This window comes from Stegodyphus dumicola, chromosome 7 (genome assembly GCF_044657685.1).
Source record: "Stegodyphus dumicola isolate Sdum_Otavi_A_Nest chromosome 7, ASM4465768v1".
NCBI lineage: Eukaryota > Metazoa > Arthropoda > Arachnida > Araneae > Eresidae > Stegodyphus > Stegodyphus dumicola.
The window spans coordinates 27059865-27080487 of NC_140774.1; the positions used below are offsets into that span (position 1 = coordinate 27059865).

Here is a 20623-nt window from a genome sequence, read left to right on the forward strand (position 1 = left end):
AAAGCATTTTTAACTTCAATCCGCGAGACCGTTGCCACTCGGATAAAATGAGTGCGAAAATTAGCGCTTTTAGAGTTTTCAATTAATATTTCGGCTGATTAAAGTCGTACGAAGATGGGAATAGTCGAAATGGCTTCCTACGAATTTTTGGAATCGGGAATAATGTATTTAATGTTTGGCAATGCTATTTTTATTTGTTCGCGTGAGAGCTTTCAGAGCTCAGTGAAAATTTTTAAAGAATATGATTTAAAAATTATGGTTATCTTTCCTAATTACTTTATATTGTGTCCAATATCTCTTGTAGGACATTAAAGAAAAATCTGTGATTAAAATGATTTTACAGAGTGATTACAACACTTTCACGGTTGCCCTATTTCTTCTTCTTATGTTACAAAATTAAAAATTATTTTCAACTTACCTGACCTTTTCTTTTTCTTTCTTTTATTACTTCCAGAGTTACGGAATGGAAGAAATCAATTGCTTTCCAGTTACCTATTCTTAACTTCAATGTTAGCCACTGGGGAAGAAGCGCTGAAAGAATTTATTGCAATAAAATACACATTTCCGATCATAATCCGAGAATTTTCAGCCAATGTTTTGTTATTGAAATTTGGGAACTGGCTTATATAGTTTTCAGAATAACTTATAAGTATGTCGCTCACAGAGATTAATAATCGAAGAAATATTGAATAATTGCGTACATTTATTTTTATTTTAATCACACCTAGCATATATAAACCGAATTTCTCAATATTAATACCCAAGTGAAAATTTTCTAACAATTTTGGATCTCTTTACTTACAGTCCAGTCCAAGTAAATACCAGCTTTCTTCATTTTCCACCATTACTGTTATTGTCATCCGCTCGTAAGCAAAATCATGTTCAGTTCCACTCAGAGCATTGGTAACGCAACACTGTCTTTAATCATAGGATGATTGTTTCTGATCTATTTCTTGAATGGATGTGAATTTGGTACTTATATTCATCTCATCTGATAACCTATATGATTTATTACTCGAAATTTTGGCGAAGGTAGCTGAAATTTTAAGGTTCTTTTAAATTAGATTTAAACAAGAGTTTTGAATTTTTAGCTGAATTTTTGAGCTAAGGATTAACACTGGGCTTACGCATGGATTGGGTTACATTCGGAAATGTGTGTTGTTTATCTCATATTAGATCTATGCTTTTCTCTTCGTCATTTTAACTGAATATACTTTAGTACCTTACCATCAAAGGTTGAAATTCAACGTAATTTTAAACGTCTTTAAAAAATTACGTAAATTAAATGACGTTCTTTGATATGAAATATTAGACTTTACGTTTCAATTTCTGAGTAAACAATTTTATTTTATGGCTTAATTCTAGAAGGAATAATTAAATTAGATATCAGAATTTATTTCTGAATTTTACTAAACATTAGTGCATTATTTCATTTAATAAAACATTTCAGATGTCATTATGCATCTGTTAATACTTCAAAATACCCTAATACAGCTTTTATTAGTCTATGGTCCGCGGGCCCTAAGTAGTCCTAGAAGATTGCGTTTGTGATTCTTTCCAAAAACGAAAAAACAAAATAAATTTCAGGTTAACTACATAAACCACACTGTAGCTGAAAATCTTAGAGTTTGTAATTTAGATAGGACAATCGTCAATCACCATTTTTCCCAAGAGTGATTCACAGCCTCTTCCATCTCATTAATGTGAGCATAAATATTTATTTAATTTTTAATTAATATAATAAAGCCTATCCAAACTCTAATAACCTTGAATGAATGAATCCAAAAAATTTCTTCTGTTATCTTAATTACTTAATATAAAATTAAATTAATTTTAATTCATTCTAAAAATATAAATGTACTGCTATTCATATACGCTAAAAATTGCTTTCGAAAAAGATAAAAGTAATGCGGTTACCAGAATATTCCAATTTAATAAAAATGGTTTAAATTTGCATTTGAAAAAAGTTGAGAAAAGGTGCCCTAATAAGTTTAAAATCAGACGAGAAAGCAGTCGTATATTGCGGTGATTTTGAATGAAACCTGTATCTGATCGCCTGTCTAAATCGATAGAAATTTAATCAAAACTGACTCCAATCTAAGGTTGCTTTCTTGCGTAACTTTATATTTTATATGGTACTTTCCTTTGTCAGTTCAACCCAGATGTGTTTTATATAAATAAGTTACTCGAACTTCAAAAGAAATTGTATTTTTCCTTCTCTTGTCTTCCTTTACAATTAGTCCAGTTTAGAAAATCACTTCTTATAAAATCTTTATTTGATGCCTTTTTTTTCCTGTATCTAATTTTATTCAAGCGGTAATATACGTTTTGAATATTTGATGGTTTTTTCTAATTATATTAATTTACGTTCAAAAAGAAATTATTTAAAAATGAAATTCTGTTAGCGCTTGGTTTGAGTTTTATTCAACAGTAAAAGCTTAGACTCATAAATTGGCAGCAGTAGATAGTATTTTGTAAGAAGAAAGGGAAATTATTTGTATGATTTTTTTATATTTAATAAACTTTTAAAGAAGCTTTATGCAGTAAAATCTTCTCCAAGGGTTATTCAGTAATATTCAGTACCCAATATCCAAAAACATTAATTACTTCAGATTGCAAGACTTGGAAGAGTCATTAGGTTATTTTGAAGCAGGAGTGATTGAAAAATGAGCAAATGCCCTCGCCGAGACTCGAACCACAGACCTCTCGATTACGCGCCGAGCGTGTCAACCATTACACCACGAAAGCATACTATGGAGGTGGGTGAAATACCTTATAGACCTTCGCTAAATTTTTACTTTTCAAATGAATTTTTCTCTAAAATAAGATATCTTGAAATTCAAAGAAAGAAAATTCTGAAGAATCGGAATTCAAAACTTCCTGCGATTCCTGCTTCCTCAGGCGTAATCGGTCCTTTTATAAAGTGAATATGATGCAGTTTTGTTTAAAAGATCCTAAACGAAAATATCCGTCTTTCTAAATAGATATTGTCACTGTTTCTACCACATTTGCTAAACAAAAGCTTCTACCACATAAACAGTATGAAAGAAGCTTTTGAATTCAGTCCACGCATTCATAAATAGAAAAATATATTCTTTTACTGGTGTTTACTGTGGACTAACATTCTTGACATTTGAATATCTGGAGAAAAGGGTCTTATCAGGAACTGACGATGTTAGTCATACTATTTGAGCTATATTTTTGGAACATTTGATGGTTTTTAATCATACTCACCTGAGGCCATTGAAACACTGACCAACAGAGATCACTTGACACTATTAATATGTTTTTATTTTTAATTTTGACGGGGGCAATTTAAACTCATCTTAGCTCTTCATACGCCATTTTGTTCATTCATAGAAGACTCGATTTAATTCCTATGCAATTTTCCGTTGTAAAGAAAATATTTGAGCGTACTAATATAAGGGATGCATTCAGAATTTTTTTGGTGTAGTCACTCAAACCTACTTACAAGTTATTAAGGCTCTCAAAACAGGAACCTGCTCAAAGCTTTCTCTTGCATGTTTCACGAAAATGTTGTCCGGGTCATTATGAGAATCTATTTTTGTAGCGAAGGCAGCACTTGCAATAACATCCATGGTGAAAGCTCCAAATAGCCTGAAATTAGTAATCAGACACGTATTATATTCTAGGAATTATGAATCTTGCCAAGCAAATATAAGTTTAATTGTTCAAGCAAATTACTGCATGTGTTATTATAATTTTAAAATGAAAGAAATTCATATATGATTCGAACTAAAGTGGCAATTAAAACTTGTCTCTACATGGTACTGTATAATATGGAATTTAAATATGGTGATCTAAATAGGCTGTTGCTGTAAACAATTTTCAATTTTATAGGATATCTTAATGAAGTGTGTTGAATATTAATGAACATTACCATCGGTAGGCAAGGAAAGAGTTTCTACTGCAGTGATAAACGGACGTATATTTTAACACAAAATAATATCATCTATAGGATCTGTCCAGTACGCAAACCCCTTCATGCTGCTTTTTCTGCATCTCTCTGATAATAATTGCAAAGCTTGTATATCATATTACATGTCCATTAATTTGCTTGTCTTTGACTGGTTTTCAACGTTCTTCCAATGCACTTCATTGTTGTATTCTTCAGTTCACTTTGTTGAGATGGTTTTTCCTGTTCACGGCTTTACAGTATATCTCAATTCAACATCTAACCTACAAGCATTACTCCTTTTAGCAAACTTTCAAAACAAAATACATTTTAAAGATGCTTCATTTCGAGAGGGACTATTATTTATACAAATTTCTTCATGTATTTTAAAATTCAGTGCTACATTTTATCCTATATGTGCAAATTTTACGTTTTTAGATTTGAGGTCCTGGAAATCACCAACTACGTTGTCAAAAAGCAGCTTTAAAATCTGATATTTCGGAGAGTGCCATTATTTTAGGCTACGAAAGCGAATACAGACATTCGAAGCAGCGGTTTTGTAGAAATCATTTTCAGACATTACATCTCCAACGAAATGAAACCTTTGCAGCATAAATAACTACTTAGACAAGCTGGATTAGTGATGTAAGGGTGTCAATTATTTTTATTTTTATTTGTTAGCCAAAGTCTTCTCTTATTCCCCTCGCCTTTCTTCTCCAGTACGTAACTTAGGGTGAACGAGAGTATTTAAACTGATGTAAGGAAAAATGTAGTCAGAGCGTGGTATCGCTACTGTAAGTGCACGTTACTATTTCTATGAGTTGTTAACTTTGAATATCGGCTTCGCATTTTTGCCGTCGAATTATTAACCTGCCGGTGTAAGTTCTGAGTCAACCTGTTAGATTAAATTGCATTGTGTAGTCTTGCATTACTCTTACCTTCAAACTGAGTGTTACGTTATCTTTTTAATTTCTCATCGCAGGTGGTCGGTAACTGTAAGCACGTATGTCCGTGCCGTCTGTAAAATATTGTGTTCAGTAAAACAGTCTTTTCCACCCTTCCTCTATTGCATTCATCTTCAAGTCTTTGCGAGAAATCGCAAGGATTAAAACTTATGTAAATTTAATTGCATCGCATGACAGCTAAGAAAGCTAAATCCCACAGTGAGACCTGTCATGCTAACTGAATGAGTTCTTCCTTAGTTAGTATATAGCAGGAAAAGTTCTCTCAAATTGATTTCTAAACATGAACTTCTAAGTTAGGCCACGGAACTTTCGAACAAAGGAGACTTGCGTTACAGCAACTGTGCAAGGAATAAATTTCTAGAAAAAAATACATTTGCAGGGAAAATGGCATTAGATAGACGATGACATAAAAGCCTCTAAGATCTACTGAATAGCAACTTCAGTAATATCTTACAAACATTTCTTACTTCGATATCTTCTTTCATTCTCTCATAAACTTAAATCGTTCTTTCCTGCGTTTATACTACACTGTATGGTTAAATTAAGTAGCATATTCATGTAAATTGGACTAAAACTACTATTTTATATCCAGTTCTTTGGCAGATGAAGTTATTTGATCTAAAGAGAATGCTATAACAGTCATCAAAGAGAATGTTATTGTAGTGGTATGCATGTTTGAAGGGGCCTTAATTTAGAGAGAAGAAAGGCCTGTACTTTCTGATAAATGGGAAAGCTCGGATTTATAGATACTACATTGCGAATTATTAAGTACTATATCCATATTCAATTATATCTGAAGAAATATTCTTGGTATAAGACGATATTTTCTCATTATTGAGGTCGACTAATATGTAACAATATAATTAAAAGAGGAGATCAATTTGCGCATCAGTAGTCCAACCTGACTCCATAGCTTAATTTGATGCAGCACAGATGTAAAGAAAGCTCTAGGGAAACTTGTTTCTGCCCCAACTCGCCACCCATGTAACTGCTTTAGAAAAACAATAGTTTTTTAGTTAAGCAGCCCACCTAAATAATTGACACTATCACAAAAGTAGCTTGGAATATCGCAAAATCTGCATAGTCATAGAGACATATTGATAAATTTAATCCATTGTTGCCTGATACCTACGTTTTGGTACGCTCTGTCGTATACAAGTTTCTTGAAGGAAATGGGTTTCGTACAAAACCCGTTTATGAAGTTATAAAAGAACTTGAGTAATTTACGCTTTTCTGAAAATTAATGGGATTCTTCATATAGGTTTTCTCTATCGGTATTTCATTTCACTTTTCCTAAATTTATGGGCAACAGTGTAGCAAAATCCTTCTTTCATTTATTTATTATATTATGCTTTATGTGATCGGAATAATACTTGAACTTACGCCAGCTACAACTATCAAATTGCTACAAAAACTAATTTTTTGAATGTGTAAGTTTCAAAGCAGTTCGTTCAATTTAACGTTTTATGATTGTGATATTTATGATATAAAATAATGTAAATAATTTAAATGTATAATAATGTAAATATATGTAATATTCACAGACTATATGTCTATAGTCTGTGAATGATTTGCCGTGATCCATTGAAAGTAAAAGAATAGTTTTCATGAGTTCTTAATATACTCGACCTACATACTATAAACAGCAGAGCCAAGAAACTATACTATGAAGAAGAATATTAATGGGAAATCTGCCTAGGAAACAGCAAGTATTTTCTTTAATATTCTCTTCAAAACATTTAATATTAGAAACTCTGTAAGGTTTATCCTAAGTTTTTAACAGCTATCTTTAGTTAAAGCTACGTTCCTGTCCTTCCTAATTTCATTTTACAATTTCCTACCAGAATGTGTTTTTAGAATCGCGTTTAATCCAAGTGAGAAATAGTGGTATTTAAGTTCCACTGACTTCGTTAGAGAGCCAGAGTTTCCGACTAGCGCGCGTTCGCCTTTTGGCTACGCTCTCTCTAAGCTATTATCTATTATGCTCGGCCATATTTCAGACTCTTAATAGCTTCGCCAGCTTATTTGATATTTAGGGGCCCACTCTCCCCAAACTATTTCTGTTTTATTATGATAAATTTCGTTTTTTTTTTCTTTGAAAACATACAGACTCCCCGTGCACCACATATATATAACAAGGGGGTTACAGAAGTAAGTTAACTAAAACATTAAAAGTTGCATGCATAAATAAAACGAACGAAAGCAGAGAACAGCATTCTGGACTTAGTTAGATAACACAGATAAGTTTACTGGCCAGTCACTCCGAACATTTTCAAATCGTTCTATAAGCATAATCTAGGGCCATCAAATGTCGGGCATGAGAAAATAAAATGTTCCATATCCTGAGGCACTCTTTTTGAACATTCACATAAATTGTTTGATCTTAGATTAAAACGAAACAGGTAACTTGTACCATGCTGAAAGTACCGGTTCTCGTCCCATAAATTTCGTTTAAGAACAGGAAATATTGATTTTAAATTATATAGAGATTCTATTGTAACACGGTGTGCTTTTGAAGAATTTGATTTAAATTTGATTCACCCTGCTGAAAGGAATTTTATTCCGTATTATTTGGATGTTCCAAAAATAGGAGAAATTGACATATAGACGGGTCAGGTCTGGGAGACACCATTGCTTTCGCATATGTTATATAGTATTATGGAACAGAGATTGAGAATAATAAATTTAAAGTCAATATTTATAATGCAGTTTATCAAGCGGAAGCTATGGGTATTTTTTATTCATTGAAATAGATTAAGAAGACTCTTAAAGGGAAATATGATATACATATTTATTCTGACAGTCTGACAGTTCTTCAAGCTCTCTCACGACCCGATCAAGACAATCCTTTAATAGTAGAGATTAGAGAAATATATAAAGACTTGAGAAAAGATCAAAATATTGTGTTTTACTGGGTGAAGGCACACGTTGGACATTTTGGAAACGAGAGGGCGGACGCACTGGCCAAGGAGGCAATTACCGATTTTAATGCTCGTGATACTGATGTACAGGAGTCAACAAGGAAAGCTGTGACTATTATGAACAATTATATTTATGATAAATGGAGAGAGGAATGGGAAAGGTCTGATCGAAATAAAGGCCATATGAAATTTTTTAAACTTAAAAAAGGTTTATGTTATTCAGACATTGACGTTAACCAAATCATTACATGTCATGGCCGTTTTCCTTTTTATTTTAAAAGGTTTATGTTATTCAGACATTGACGTTAACCAAATCATTACATGTCATGGCCGTTTTCCTTTTTATTTTAAAAGGTTTAAATTACAAGAGCCTAACCTCTGTGATATCTGTTAAAAGCCGGGCACTTCGGTGCATTATGTGGAAACATGTAAATATTTTACTGATATCAGGAACGAGTTTAAGAAAGATGACGTTTTTAATATTTATATGTTTATTTTATGATATTTTAAAAGACTGAAAAAATTTGCCAGAAAATGATGGAGAAGATTAATCATGATAAGCTTGCAGTAGGGATTTTAATTTTAATTTTGTTTTTTAGTTATGTTCTTCATGTCTGTTTGTTGAAGGTGTTGTTTCTAGCTTGCTCTGACGCAGCCCGCAAAAAGGCCATAGGGCGACCTAAAGTCTGCCAGGAGGGTCAGGCTACGTCCCTCATATCATATCATTTAGAGTCCAACTACTTGGAAATCTTGATAGCTTCGGCTATATCTTTCTAGTTAAGCATTAGTTAAGTTTTACTTCTTATGACTTTGAGTTCAAGCCCAATTGGGCGCTTAAGTGTACACGAGGTTCCTATACGATTTTAGCTGTTAGATAAAAGGTTGGAACCCCATAACTCTAAAAAAATATACACAAAAGCTATCATGAAGAACAATTAAACAAAAGTTTTAAAAAATAGCATTAAACTTTTAGATTATTTCGCTAAACTGACTAAAATAAACTTATTTCTTTATTGATCATCGTTTTTCGCAACGTTTTCTCTTTAACATTAAGGAGGGAAGAGAATTCTGAGTTTTCTAGTAGATGAACACATAACTTGGATTTCGATATTTGGATAGTTTTGGAATTTCTGAAGAAAGTCATTAAAGTCATGTATGAAAAAGCAACATTTACAGTGCCGCATTTACATAAATTTGTAACAATACATTAGACACATGCAATCTGATGAGTTTGTAAATAGAAAAGAGCCTTACCTTTTACAGTCAACTGGATTTTTGTCTCTTGCGTGCTTTTCCAAAGTTTCCATTACTGTTTTGGCACACTGATTTACAATGTCAACTATCTATAAAATAATTATTTTAAACGCTGATTAAGAATCAGCGTTTAAAATGAGCTGTGTGTGAAAGGTAGCTATAATTTGGAAGAGACAATGTTACTGCAGTATGCATTTTACACTGAACATTACAAAATTTAATAGTACTTACTCAATTTTAAAATAATAGATAAAATGCGCTACTCTTAGCATAAAGTTCCTTTTTTTATTTGCAGGGATTTTTTTTTCTTTAAATGCCTGTTTGTTTCTAATCATTTCTTTATCTGCATGTTAACTAAGAGAACTGTACTACTGCTAAGATAACTATAATAACAGCTATTTAAAATTAATCAAAATAATAACCTTAAATTGGCATAGTTTTAAACGTGTATGGTTATATATGGCAAAATTTCTGCTAATCTAAGTTTGAGTTTCAGCCTAATTGTAAATTTTACATTAGCATATTTTTCTCCCAATTCATTATAATAACATATATTTTTTAAAAAATAATTTTGTAACTTAGGCTTACATCAATATTTCATTTAAATAAATACATGTAAGATTGTTATCTTAATTTAGACAAAACAACTTTATTCACAGTACCTAAAATAATTATTTAATTTTTCAAAAGTGGGGGTTAAGGGGGCAGGTCTTCTTATGCCAATTGCTTTAATATTATACTTTATATATATTTTATCTAGAATGCTAAGCTAGCACAAAATTGAATCAATAATAACAGAGGATACAATAAAAATAACTGTAACAATATCTTAACAGAATTAGTTCTCATTTGAAATATGCTTTACGCTATTAACTTCTAAAATGCAATCTAGAAATATTTCAAATTAAAACATATTATATATACTTACTTTTTGTCTCTCGTTTCCCTTGACCATTAAATAATTTGGTTTTAGTTTGTGACACAATTTAATTCTCTTTAATAATATCAACATTTAAAACAGTTCCATCTTCTAAAACAAATCCTTTATCTAAAAAGTGGTTTCTCAGTAATTTGAGCCCACCAGAGGCCGAGCGGTAAAGTCGCTGAACACTGGTAGTTCGGTCCGAGGTTCGAATCCAGCGAACGGGCTGGCTGCATGGGCGTTTTCGTGGTTTTCCCCATGTGTAACGTGTATACGAGCCAGTTTCCCTTAGAAAGACCTCCACGAAGGCATCCCTTCCCTTAGGCAGGTAGCCCTAGTGTGCTTTGTCATAATTAAATACACCAACACTCAGTAATTTGAGGCAGTGCGCTAAATCTGAAAAAACCCATATTTTTTTCGTTTGGAATACTGGATTTGGAAAATGAGAACTATTAATCGAAATCTGTAACTCTTTCCACAAAGTAGTAGATCCTCCTAAATCAGACACTATTGCTTTCACTTCTACTCTAGATGATTGAATATGTCTTATGAGTGAAAAAAGAAGTTTTTTCTTCATTGGAGTGTTAAAATCAAAAAATATTGGTTGTTTCCACTGCGAAATGAGACCTCTTATTAAAACAAACTGCACTTTTTGAAAAGGACCGATTTTGGTCCAGTTTAGAGTCATAGCAGAGTTTAGAATCTATGTGCATTTCGTCGAAACTGAGAACGCATATTTTTTCTACAGAATTCAAATATTGGCATCTTTCCTTCATTACAGCAAGAACATCACTCTGAATTCCTGGACTACATGAAAATTTAGTGCAGTCCTAAATATCCGCATATAAATGTGCTAGTGCTAGGTAAAGGAATTCCCATTTTTTTCTTTCCAAAAATCGTAACTTTTAGATGACAGAGCTCTTATGACAATGCAACGTGAAATATCTTCACTAGTCCACCGGATTTTTTCCTTCTTTTCTAGCAATGCGTTAATCTGCGTCTTTATAAAAATATGCTTTAGACGTTTTTCCAAATTCTCCGATCTGTTCTGTTTTTTCCTAAATTTCGCTGTTTGGGATTTTAATTTCTGAATTTCCGATACAAATTTCTTTCTAAATGTCGTCCACCTTCTTTGTCGCTGAGCAAACATTCTAAAATCTTTCTTTTCTCTATTTGTCAATATTTTATTACAATTTTCTAAGGATATTATTTTGTTCTTCAAATTATCAATACATTCTTGTTTATCTTTACACTTAGGGCACTCAGGGATATTGTCACATAGGGCATTGTCACTTGTGAGTTTTATTTCAAAATCATTCACATTTGATTTATTATTGTCAGCTTCAATTTCGTTCTCGGCCTCAAAATAAATTTTCTTTGGGCTTAATTCCTGTAGTCTTTCAAAAGCACTCTGCATTAGGTTTTTTCAAATCTCTCCGATTTCTTGGTGTTATTTTGTTTACTGCACACGATAAATTTACTTTCGGCACAGCATTGCATTTCAACAGTTTCTTTTGCGGCAATCCAAGCAAGCGATTTCTCATGTTATCTTCATAATAACTGCACAGAAAATGTTCGCTGCAAATTCTTGCTTTTTTCACATTAATAGAATCCTGTCTTCGACATTTATGTATCCATTCTTTCGTCAAAAGCAAATTGTCCTTGGGGAAAGCATGAAATACAATATCTCTTCCTTTCGTATTTCTATAAGTGTTACGGCACGTTGCTACAGCACAAGAAGCCATATTACATAAAGGATACTTTAAATATAGAATTTAAAAGGAAAACTGACTAAAACTATATATACACAAATTATTTTAAATATTTGCATTATTAGAAAACAAATATGTATGATTAAAATGAATTTGGGATATGCGATCTCCAAAAAATCGTCTCGCAACTGAATGAAACTACAGTTTTAAAGGCGCGAAATCAGAGCAGGTGCAACAGAGATACGTCAGATTACTCCCGGTTCCCCCCCTCTATGAGACTCGCGTCGGCGAGGAGTCGAACAAAGGAATGACCTAGCCCTTCTATTTATCCCTGGGTATTAACGGTTACGTAAGATCGCATGATTAATTTGAATGACGCAATGCAGATAAGTTATTACGATTTTAGAATAGTGAGGAAGAATTAATGTTTATAGTTATATTATAATATTCTGATTCATATAATTTTAATTATATGAATAATAATTCTATAATTATTATTCATATAATTTTAATTATATGAATATAATTTTAATAATAATTCTGATTCATATAATTTTATCTTACATATTCCCCCCCTTCAAAAAAGAAAAAGGCGTAGCGACAGTGAAGCCTTTTTAAAGAGAAAGAGTTAAAGCACTAGGCAAATGTAAAGAAAAAAAAAAACAAAACACATAAGTCATCAAATTATTGTTCTGTAAAGTATAATTTATAAAGATCAATTTTTTTAAATAAATTTTTAACTTTTAGAGTCCTATTGAATTTTTCAGCATTTCAGTCCAAAAGTCTTTTTGTTTGAGAGTTCACATAATCATAATTCTTCAGGGAAAGTTTTTGTTATCGCAGAATATCACAAAATAAACTTTTACATAATCATTACTTATAGTTAAATGTAATTCACAAAAATATTTATGATACTTATTTCTATCGTAGTATAAATTATAATTTAACATCATAAATAATAGGATTAAGATTTTCAGAATTTATGGTTTCACCGTTATCATCTTTCATTTACAATTCCTGATTTTACCAAACTGGAAGCCTCGCAATACTTCTAAACAAACATATCCATCAATAGGGCTGTCCTCTTGAGCTAACCAGTGTGTTCTCTGCACTGGTGGCCCAGGGTGCCAAGACAGTTACTTGAACAAGCCTCCGTTCCTTACATTAAGGTAACTGGCCTTTCAGAACTGCACTAATACATTCCATAATAAAAAAATATAATAATAATAATAATAATATAAAATATTTACATGCATTCATAAAATGAGAGCCTCCAACATTTTCTTGCATGAAGAGGGTAAAAGGAACAACTGTACAGAGGTAATAACAGGCCTCTGTTGAAGGAACCAGTACTCCCTCGACATACACTATATTTAACATACAATCATCCATAAATTTAACATGCATTTACCATAATTTCATATTACGTATCTGTACTAATTTCACTTATTTTTAGAATAATTATAAAATTCGTATTCAAAATTCTCAACAAAATTTCAAAAACATAAAAACTTATCTTAATATCCTTCCCTATGAATAATTTAAATAGCTTAAAATTAATTACTTAATTTGCTCACACATAAATATGAAAAATTAGAAACATTAATGAACAAGAATTTCAGACTTTCTCAAAACAAATTTCAGAAATTTTAACCAAAGTTGAAATGAAAACTATAGAATCCGCAGCTTATTAAATGATTTAGTTCCTGAGTTAGAGTCACACGAATGTAACAATTTTTGAGCTGTTGAAAAAGCGGAAGTGCAAATAATTTTCTGTCGCACATACTTGCAAACACTAACTCAGATCGACCTTGAACCCGCTGCAATGCTTAATTCCTAAATGGTAATACACTGATGATTTAAAGCACTTTTTTTCTAAATATTGTAGACATCGGCGAAGCAAATTCAATATTCCTTTTTACTAGGCATTCGAACTTCTCAATTTATCAAGAGATTACTTTCAATCTGTAAACACTACGCGTGATTATTTTTTTGAAGCACTTGCAAAACACCACAGCAGAAGAATGATCTGTTATTTATTAAACACTGAAAAAACAAACTTGATGATTTACTTCTTTCATATTATCTTGGATTTATCACAAAACGATGATTTGAAGAGCTGAATTAAATTTTCCATTGAGGTTTCAGGCTTAATTGTCATAATAAGAGCAAAGGAAAAGGAAAAGCAGAACACTGTAGATGCGTGCTTAGATCCATATTGAAGAAGCATTTTGATTGCGTAGTATTTAAAGAACTTGGCAGTCGACGCAGTTTTAATTCCATTTTTATTTCCAATTGATATTTGTGGCCACAATCACTTGGCACTCTAGTCGTGCCTTTCCGCAGAAGATTTACATTTTTGATATTGTTGGGATAGCAAGCAAGCAAGCCAGCGAAATTACATCTTAGCACAGTACAGAGCAAAAGCTGAAGTGCGTCGTTATGAAAGATGGAAGCCCTCGAAGAGGAAAGTTTTTGTTTGTTATTTGGTGATTGGTCAAGAGGCATCTGCATTAGCGGTTACGTAAGATCGCATGATTAATTTGAATGACGCAATGCAGAGAAGTTATTACGAGTTTAGAATAAAGAGGAAGAATTAATGTTTTATAGTTTAATCTATAATTTTGATTCATATATTTTTATCTTACATATTCCCCCCTTCAAAAAGAAAAAGGCGTAGCGACAGAGAAGCCTTTTTAAAGAGAAAGAGTTAAAGCACTAGCAAATAAAAAAGAAAAACATAAATCATAAAATTTTGATTCTATAAAAGTATAATTTATAAATATCAATTTTTTAAAAATAATTTTTAATTTTTAGAGACAGTGTATATATATATATATATATATATGCACATTACATGGTCAGATTTTTTGTATAACACTTGACGTGAGTTCAATTAACTTAGCTAGCTTAATTTCAATAAAAATAAGGTGTTATGTACGTTCTAAAGGTGAATTAGCACCACAAGAGGTTTTGTCTGTAAACAGCTAGACGGAAAATTAAAATCACTTTAAATTAATTCTACATTACCACTTGTGAGGGGTTCAATTACAATATACAGACACAAAGTACAAGTTATTTTTAAAATTGCTAAAATTTCAACAACTTGATCTAAACTAATCGCAGACTACAAGCTTTGCGCAGGCAGAGACAGAAATTCAAAAATGCATGACATGTATTTTTAGAATGTGATGCACATGTATTTATACTATCACATGTACCACAGTCATTTAGGATTTTTTCCCTTTTTTTTTCTTTTTTTCTAAGCACAGAGATAAAAAAATATGCTAATCCTAACCAACTTTCGAATACACAGGACCTCCCGACTGCTACTCGGCCGTTGTATTCAGTTGCACCACGAAGGCACGCGGCAAGGAGGGAGAAAATACTTTATAGACTTACCAAATCTGAATCTATCAACCACAGCATCTAAACCAAGACCAGTGGTGGATTTGGCAGCAGACTTTACTCGCAAGGTGGAATGCAGGACACTAGGCCAAACCTTCCAAGTTCCACTTTATACCGGAGCTATCGCATAGTTGGTGTGACGTGTTCCGAGTGTAAGATATTAGGGTGGTAAATAGTTAAGCCACCTCGAGGAGAGGGACTGGACGGGTTGTTCGGACCCAGCCGCAGTAGTGGAAAGGGACCTGGAGTTTGATCAGCCCAATCCGAGAGAATGGGAAGACTATAGAGCTAGTGATGCAGAGTACGTAGCCTCTCACGGCTCTAGCTCGACTATAGGCCTCTTTGTGGCGCCACTACGTAACCAGGCTGGGCTCCTCTACCTAACCTGAGCTGTGTTCGGGCGTGTCATTCGTGATGTTGCACGGTGGTTGACAACACTACCACATCTGCCTTGTTGGCAAGCCGGGGCGGTGGTTACTGGTTGACTTTGAAGGGCATTACGATGCCTATTTGCAGGTTGGTGGGCAATCTTCTGCAACTTTGTTGGATGAAGGTTCTCAAATTGGTAGCTCGTCGTTTTAACTACGCTATATCTTTGAATGATTCCTCAAATCTAGCGAACAGATTGAGATAATCACTCGGGGACAAATCCCACTTGCTCACTGGGAGTGCGTATTATTATTATACTTAAATGGACCTTATTTATGAAGTTCGCATTTTCTTAAGTTGATCAGCTACTCACAGCTAGTGGTTCTGGTGGCTCGCCATTGTAATGACGCAAAGGCCCCACGGTTATGACGGCTAGTCTCTATGATTAGTGTAATTTTATACTGTGGTTCTTTCCGGCAGAGCTCTGCTATACATCTATTCCTGGGATTGTATGTATAACCGTTACATCTCTAACATCTTTAAATCATTATCTCGCATGAACCACCATTTGGTATGCGTTGGACTGTTTGTCCGCCCTATCGCCCCCTGTTTGCCCTGTCCTGGTTTATCTATTGTACGGTGTCATTGAGTCATAGCTGTAGCTATATACTCGGTGACGGCTTCTTCTGAGTACCCGGCCCCGTGGCTGCGCACTCGCGACGGTAGTGTAGTTTCTTCTAGACTGCACCGCAACTCCCTAATAAACAAGTTATTTTGCACAATGGAGGTGTAGTTCTAGCTCTTGTTATAAGATATTAGACATTTGGCAGTAATGTGTTCTTGAATGTGGTTCTCCGGAGAGCAACAGTGAAGCCAAATTTCTCTCACACAGCTATTCGTAATTCCTCTAATTTTATAGTAAAACTACTTGACACTCAAATCTTCATAAATTGAGGAAAGAGCAAAATTTGTGACGAAAAGAGGCAGAAACGAAAGATGTAAATTAAATAACATTTATTAAAAATACTTAAACATAAATGCCACAATCGGACCAAGAATATACAAAATCGAAAGTTGGAGGGAAAAATATTCTTACTCCTTAACCTTCAATATATGATTCTTTTGTAAGTCTTTACAACGCTTGGGACATTCTTGCAGCTGTCTGAACTCATATTTCAAAACACTGTTAAAGTCTCAGATTACGGTTTTTAATTTTCTTCTGTGCTATTACAATAATAACTGAGATAAGACTTTATTTTAAGAAACAGAAAGTAGTCTCGAGTAGACAAGTTTGGAAAATAATGGAGATAGATGAGAATTGGCGCCTTGTCTTTTGCTAAGAACTGTTTTACAAGGAAGAAAGGTAAGGCACATTATTATGCAACAAGAAGAAGTTATCCAATTGAAATCTTTCAGCCCTTTATAATGAATTCTCTACAAAAGTGCATTACGTCTTTATAAAATATGGAGTTCACAATCTAGTTCTCAATAATATATTCTTTATGAATTATCCCTTTCTAATCTTTTTTTTAATTATTTAAAAAATAAAGTAGTTTTTAAATTCTTTAGATGGAGATGATGACTGTTTGTGGAATGCTAATAGAAGTGAAACTTCTTATAATACTAACACATAAGGCGATCTAAACAAGAGTTAAATAGCATCCACATACGATAATAAAAAAACATAATATTGAATTTCAGTTGAAATAACTGGCTTTAGATCTACAGATATGATTTAAGGATTAATTAGATAAAATGTTTTTAAAAATTTATTTATCATCAACAATCAAATAAAAAAAATTTTCATTGTGCAGCAAGGCAATTGCCTACCATTATGTTCTTCCTTCATCAAATTTGCGTAAAATATTATCGGGTTTTAACAAAAGTTCCCCTTCCACTGCAAATATCGTCTGCGCAAACAGTTCGCGTTGAAGTGTTTAATCATATTTTGTCAAACGATTTTTGGCATTTGAAAGGGATATGCTTTAAAACACTGTGTTGTAAAATTTGTAAAAAAATATCCTTATCATTAAATATAAGGTGTCTGAAATGGAATTATCACGCTACCAGATTAGAACCATCGTTTAATTCCAGTTCTACTGCAAAAAGTCAGCTCGAAGTTGCAGAGCGCTCTTGCCGGCCTACTGATGTTGATGAGGCCCGCCTGCGAGAACTTGTGGAAGAAGATCAGTGTGCAACCACTCGAGAGCTTGCTAAGGAGTTAGACCTTAGCGCCATATTCATTAGTCGAGCTATACATTGCATATACTTGATTTACGAGTTCAATCCCTGGATACCGCGTGAGCTGACTCAAGCAGATTAAGACAGACGTGCTCGGGCCTGTCAGCTCGAAAATCAATGCAAGGACGAAATTCTGGGCCGGATCTTTACTTGTAATGGAAAGTGGTTTTACTTCAACAACACAGGCCGAAAAGAGAGTTGTTCTGCTCCCGGTTAGCCCGTCGACAGCACCAAAGCACAATTTAACTGACAAAAAGATTATGCTTTTATCTGGTGATATTGCTGTGGTATTTTCTACAAAAGGTATCTGGAAAGAAAGTAAAATCCTCGACAGTGAGGTGTACATCGAGATGCTAATCCGTGTTAACGCTGCTATCAAGAAAAAACGTCGAACTGAGTTCTGGCGCAAAAAGGTAATGTTCCATCAAGATAATGCAAGACCACATGTGTCTGCATTCTCTGACTGGATTCTATATGGAGTCAAATGGGATCTTTTGGCACACCACACCATATAGCCCCGACATCGCTCCTTCGGACTTCTACCTTTTTCGCGACTGCAGCTACATGTTCCTGGTGCTATCTTCCATTCCGCACAAGACGCCCAAAATGAGGTTCTCGGTTTTTGTATATGCGGCCACCAAGTTTTTGGGTCCAAGGCTTTAAAAAACTTACCAAAACGTTGGCAGAACGTCGGTGGTTATTACTATCGTACTAAAGGTACTTCTTTCACTTTTTTTTTTCAAACTTTATTAAAAATGTTTTTTTGGAGGAAAACTTTCAGAAACAGATATTTGTATGTCCTTTCACAAGTAAAAATACTTTCATGTAATTAATAACAAGAGACATCATTCGGAATGATAAAATGATTTATTTGGAATGATAAATATAATTTACTTGTTTGGAATAATTATGTAATTAATTTTATTGAACATAATAATTAAGTTGGCTATATAAGTAGATGGCATAATTAATTTTTATGCCCACCCTAATGTCGATTACTTTTCCAAGTTTTCCTCTGCTCGCTCTCTTAAAATATCGATTGACATGCCGTAAAATACGGGTAAATCATATGATTCAACCGTGTACTTTTCGTATCTACTTACCTTCCTCATTTTTCTCGATGTAAATGCAGGTGTTATTACAGTCCGAACGCGTTTCCAGTCTTCTCCTTTTAGTACGCTGACCATTTTGCCAAGTAGATGATTACCTAATGATACATCCTGCAACAAAGGGTTAACTATGATCATAAAAACTAGCATTAAGTCTATCATATAACAATATTAACCATCAATAGTGTGTTAATATATTATTATAACTGATAGTTAATATTATTATGCCACGATTAAAAAATCTATTATTTTACTTCTGTGGAATGTGCTACGATTAAAATTGCTTGAAGGTAAATGTAGCTATTTATCGTTATTTAATATTACCTTTAGCACTATTTTATAAAAATTACATATTCCCGTTGTAGAGTTTTTGTTGAAACTGCAAGTTCTGTAAACCGTACTAGACTAATCTTATGCGTACTAAACAACTCACAAAATACTAAGGTTATACTGAACATACTATAACCTTTTTCTTTAATTTAAAGTTGAACAGAACAGGCATAATTTGAGCTTCAGACGAAACTTCCGCTACTTTTGGACATTTAAATTAGCATAACTAAAGTTAAATTGAAACGTAGGAACATAGTCTAAGACTACACATAGAAGAGATTAAATTAATCTGGTTCAGAATTTTACTAAAATATATTTTAAAACATCGGCTAGCCAAAGAACTTAAGCCGAGTTATAAAACGTTCTAAAGATTCATTACCCTCAACTTAAAATACATACAAACCTAATTTGGATTCTGATGAGGAATACGGAAAGGAGAAGCTGTAGTAAAGATTTAAATCATAATAACTGTTTAGCTAACAGAAGATACCTGACATTATAATAGCAGATGACAATAGAAGAGGGAAAAGAATATGAGAAATTAATTCAGTAGTGAAACTTAAGGTTCCGTCGTGTACTGTCCGCTTCAAGCAGGGATTAGTGAAATGAGAAATTAGTAATATGCTATATTAATGATTAAAAATACAAGTGAGTTTATATGCTCTCCATTGGCTTACGAGTATGGCCTTTCAACAATAGAATGAGGACTTTATTCACGCAATGACACGATGTGGATTATTTTGTGATCTTGATTTTCCTTCTGGCTGCGAAATACACGTTTTACAGATCGTTCTAGGATTGATAAAGGAATGGGTATCACTGCGGTAATTTATTTTCATAGACTGGAGACTGATAAAGTGAGAATAAAGCTTAAATCAATGAATTCGGTTTATCAAGCAGAACTATGCTCACTATTAACAAAATTGAATTGGTTTAACAAAAAATTAATAGCTCGATATTTTATAAATATTTATACTGATGCCCTCTCTGTGCTACAGGCTATCTCTCAACCAGATCATAAAAATCGACTGATTAATGAAATAAAAGACTTGTTTAAAAAGTCTGAAAGAAAACATATTGTTAAATTACACTGATAAAAGTACACAGTGGAATTGACGGAAATGAGTGGGCGGATACCCTTGCTGAAATGGCGGTACTTGGGAATGGGACCCATAATTTTAATACCCAAGATTCCAAAAGAAAAACCATTACTGAAATGAAAAACTGGATTTATACAAAATGGGATATTCTATGTTAGTCATCTAGTTAGAAAAAAGATTTAATGAAAAATATAAATAATGTCGATGTAAATCAGATACTGACTAATCATGGAGGTTTCCCGGCTTATTTTACTCGGCTCCATCTACAGAATAATGATAAATGCTTAATATGTTATAAGTTTGGGGACGCCAGACACTTCGTCGATGAATGTACGCTTACCCGCAGTGTAAGAGAGAAATATAGAAAGAATTTTAA

The 20623-nt window shown here is 33.2% G+C and overlaps 1 protein-coding gene across 1 annotated transcript in view; it reads right to left on the bottom strand.

Annotated features, from left to right (window-relative positions):
* The window catches only part of LOC118185764 (cytochrome P450 3A8-like), a 58182-nt gene that overhangs the window by 23392 nt on the left and 14167 nt on the right, over window positions 1-20623 (bottom strand). The window contains exons 5-8 of the mRNA XM_035355669.2: window positions 18812-18928; window positions 9057-9145; window positions 3473-3618; window positions 419-531 (exon numbers count right to left, since the gene is read on the bottom strand). Coding sequence (XP_035211560.2) covers window positions 419-531; window positions 3473-3618; window positions 9057-9145; window positions 18812-18928 — 465 coding nt within the window. The remainder of the gene's footprint in view (window positions 1-418; window positions 532-3472; window positions 3619-9056; window positions 9146-18811; window positions 18929-20623) is intronic.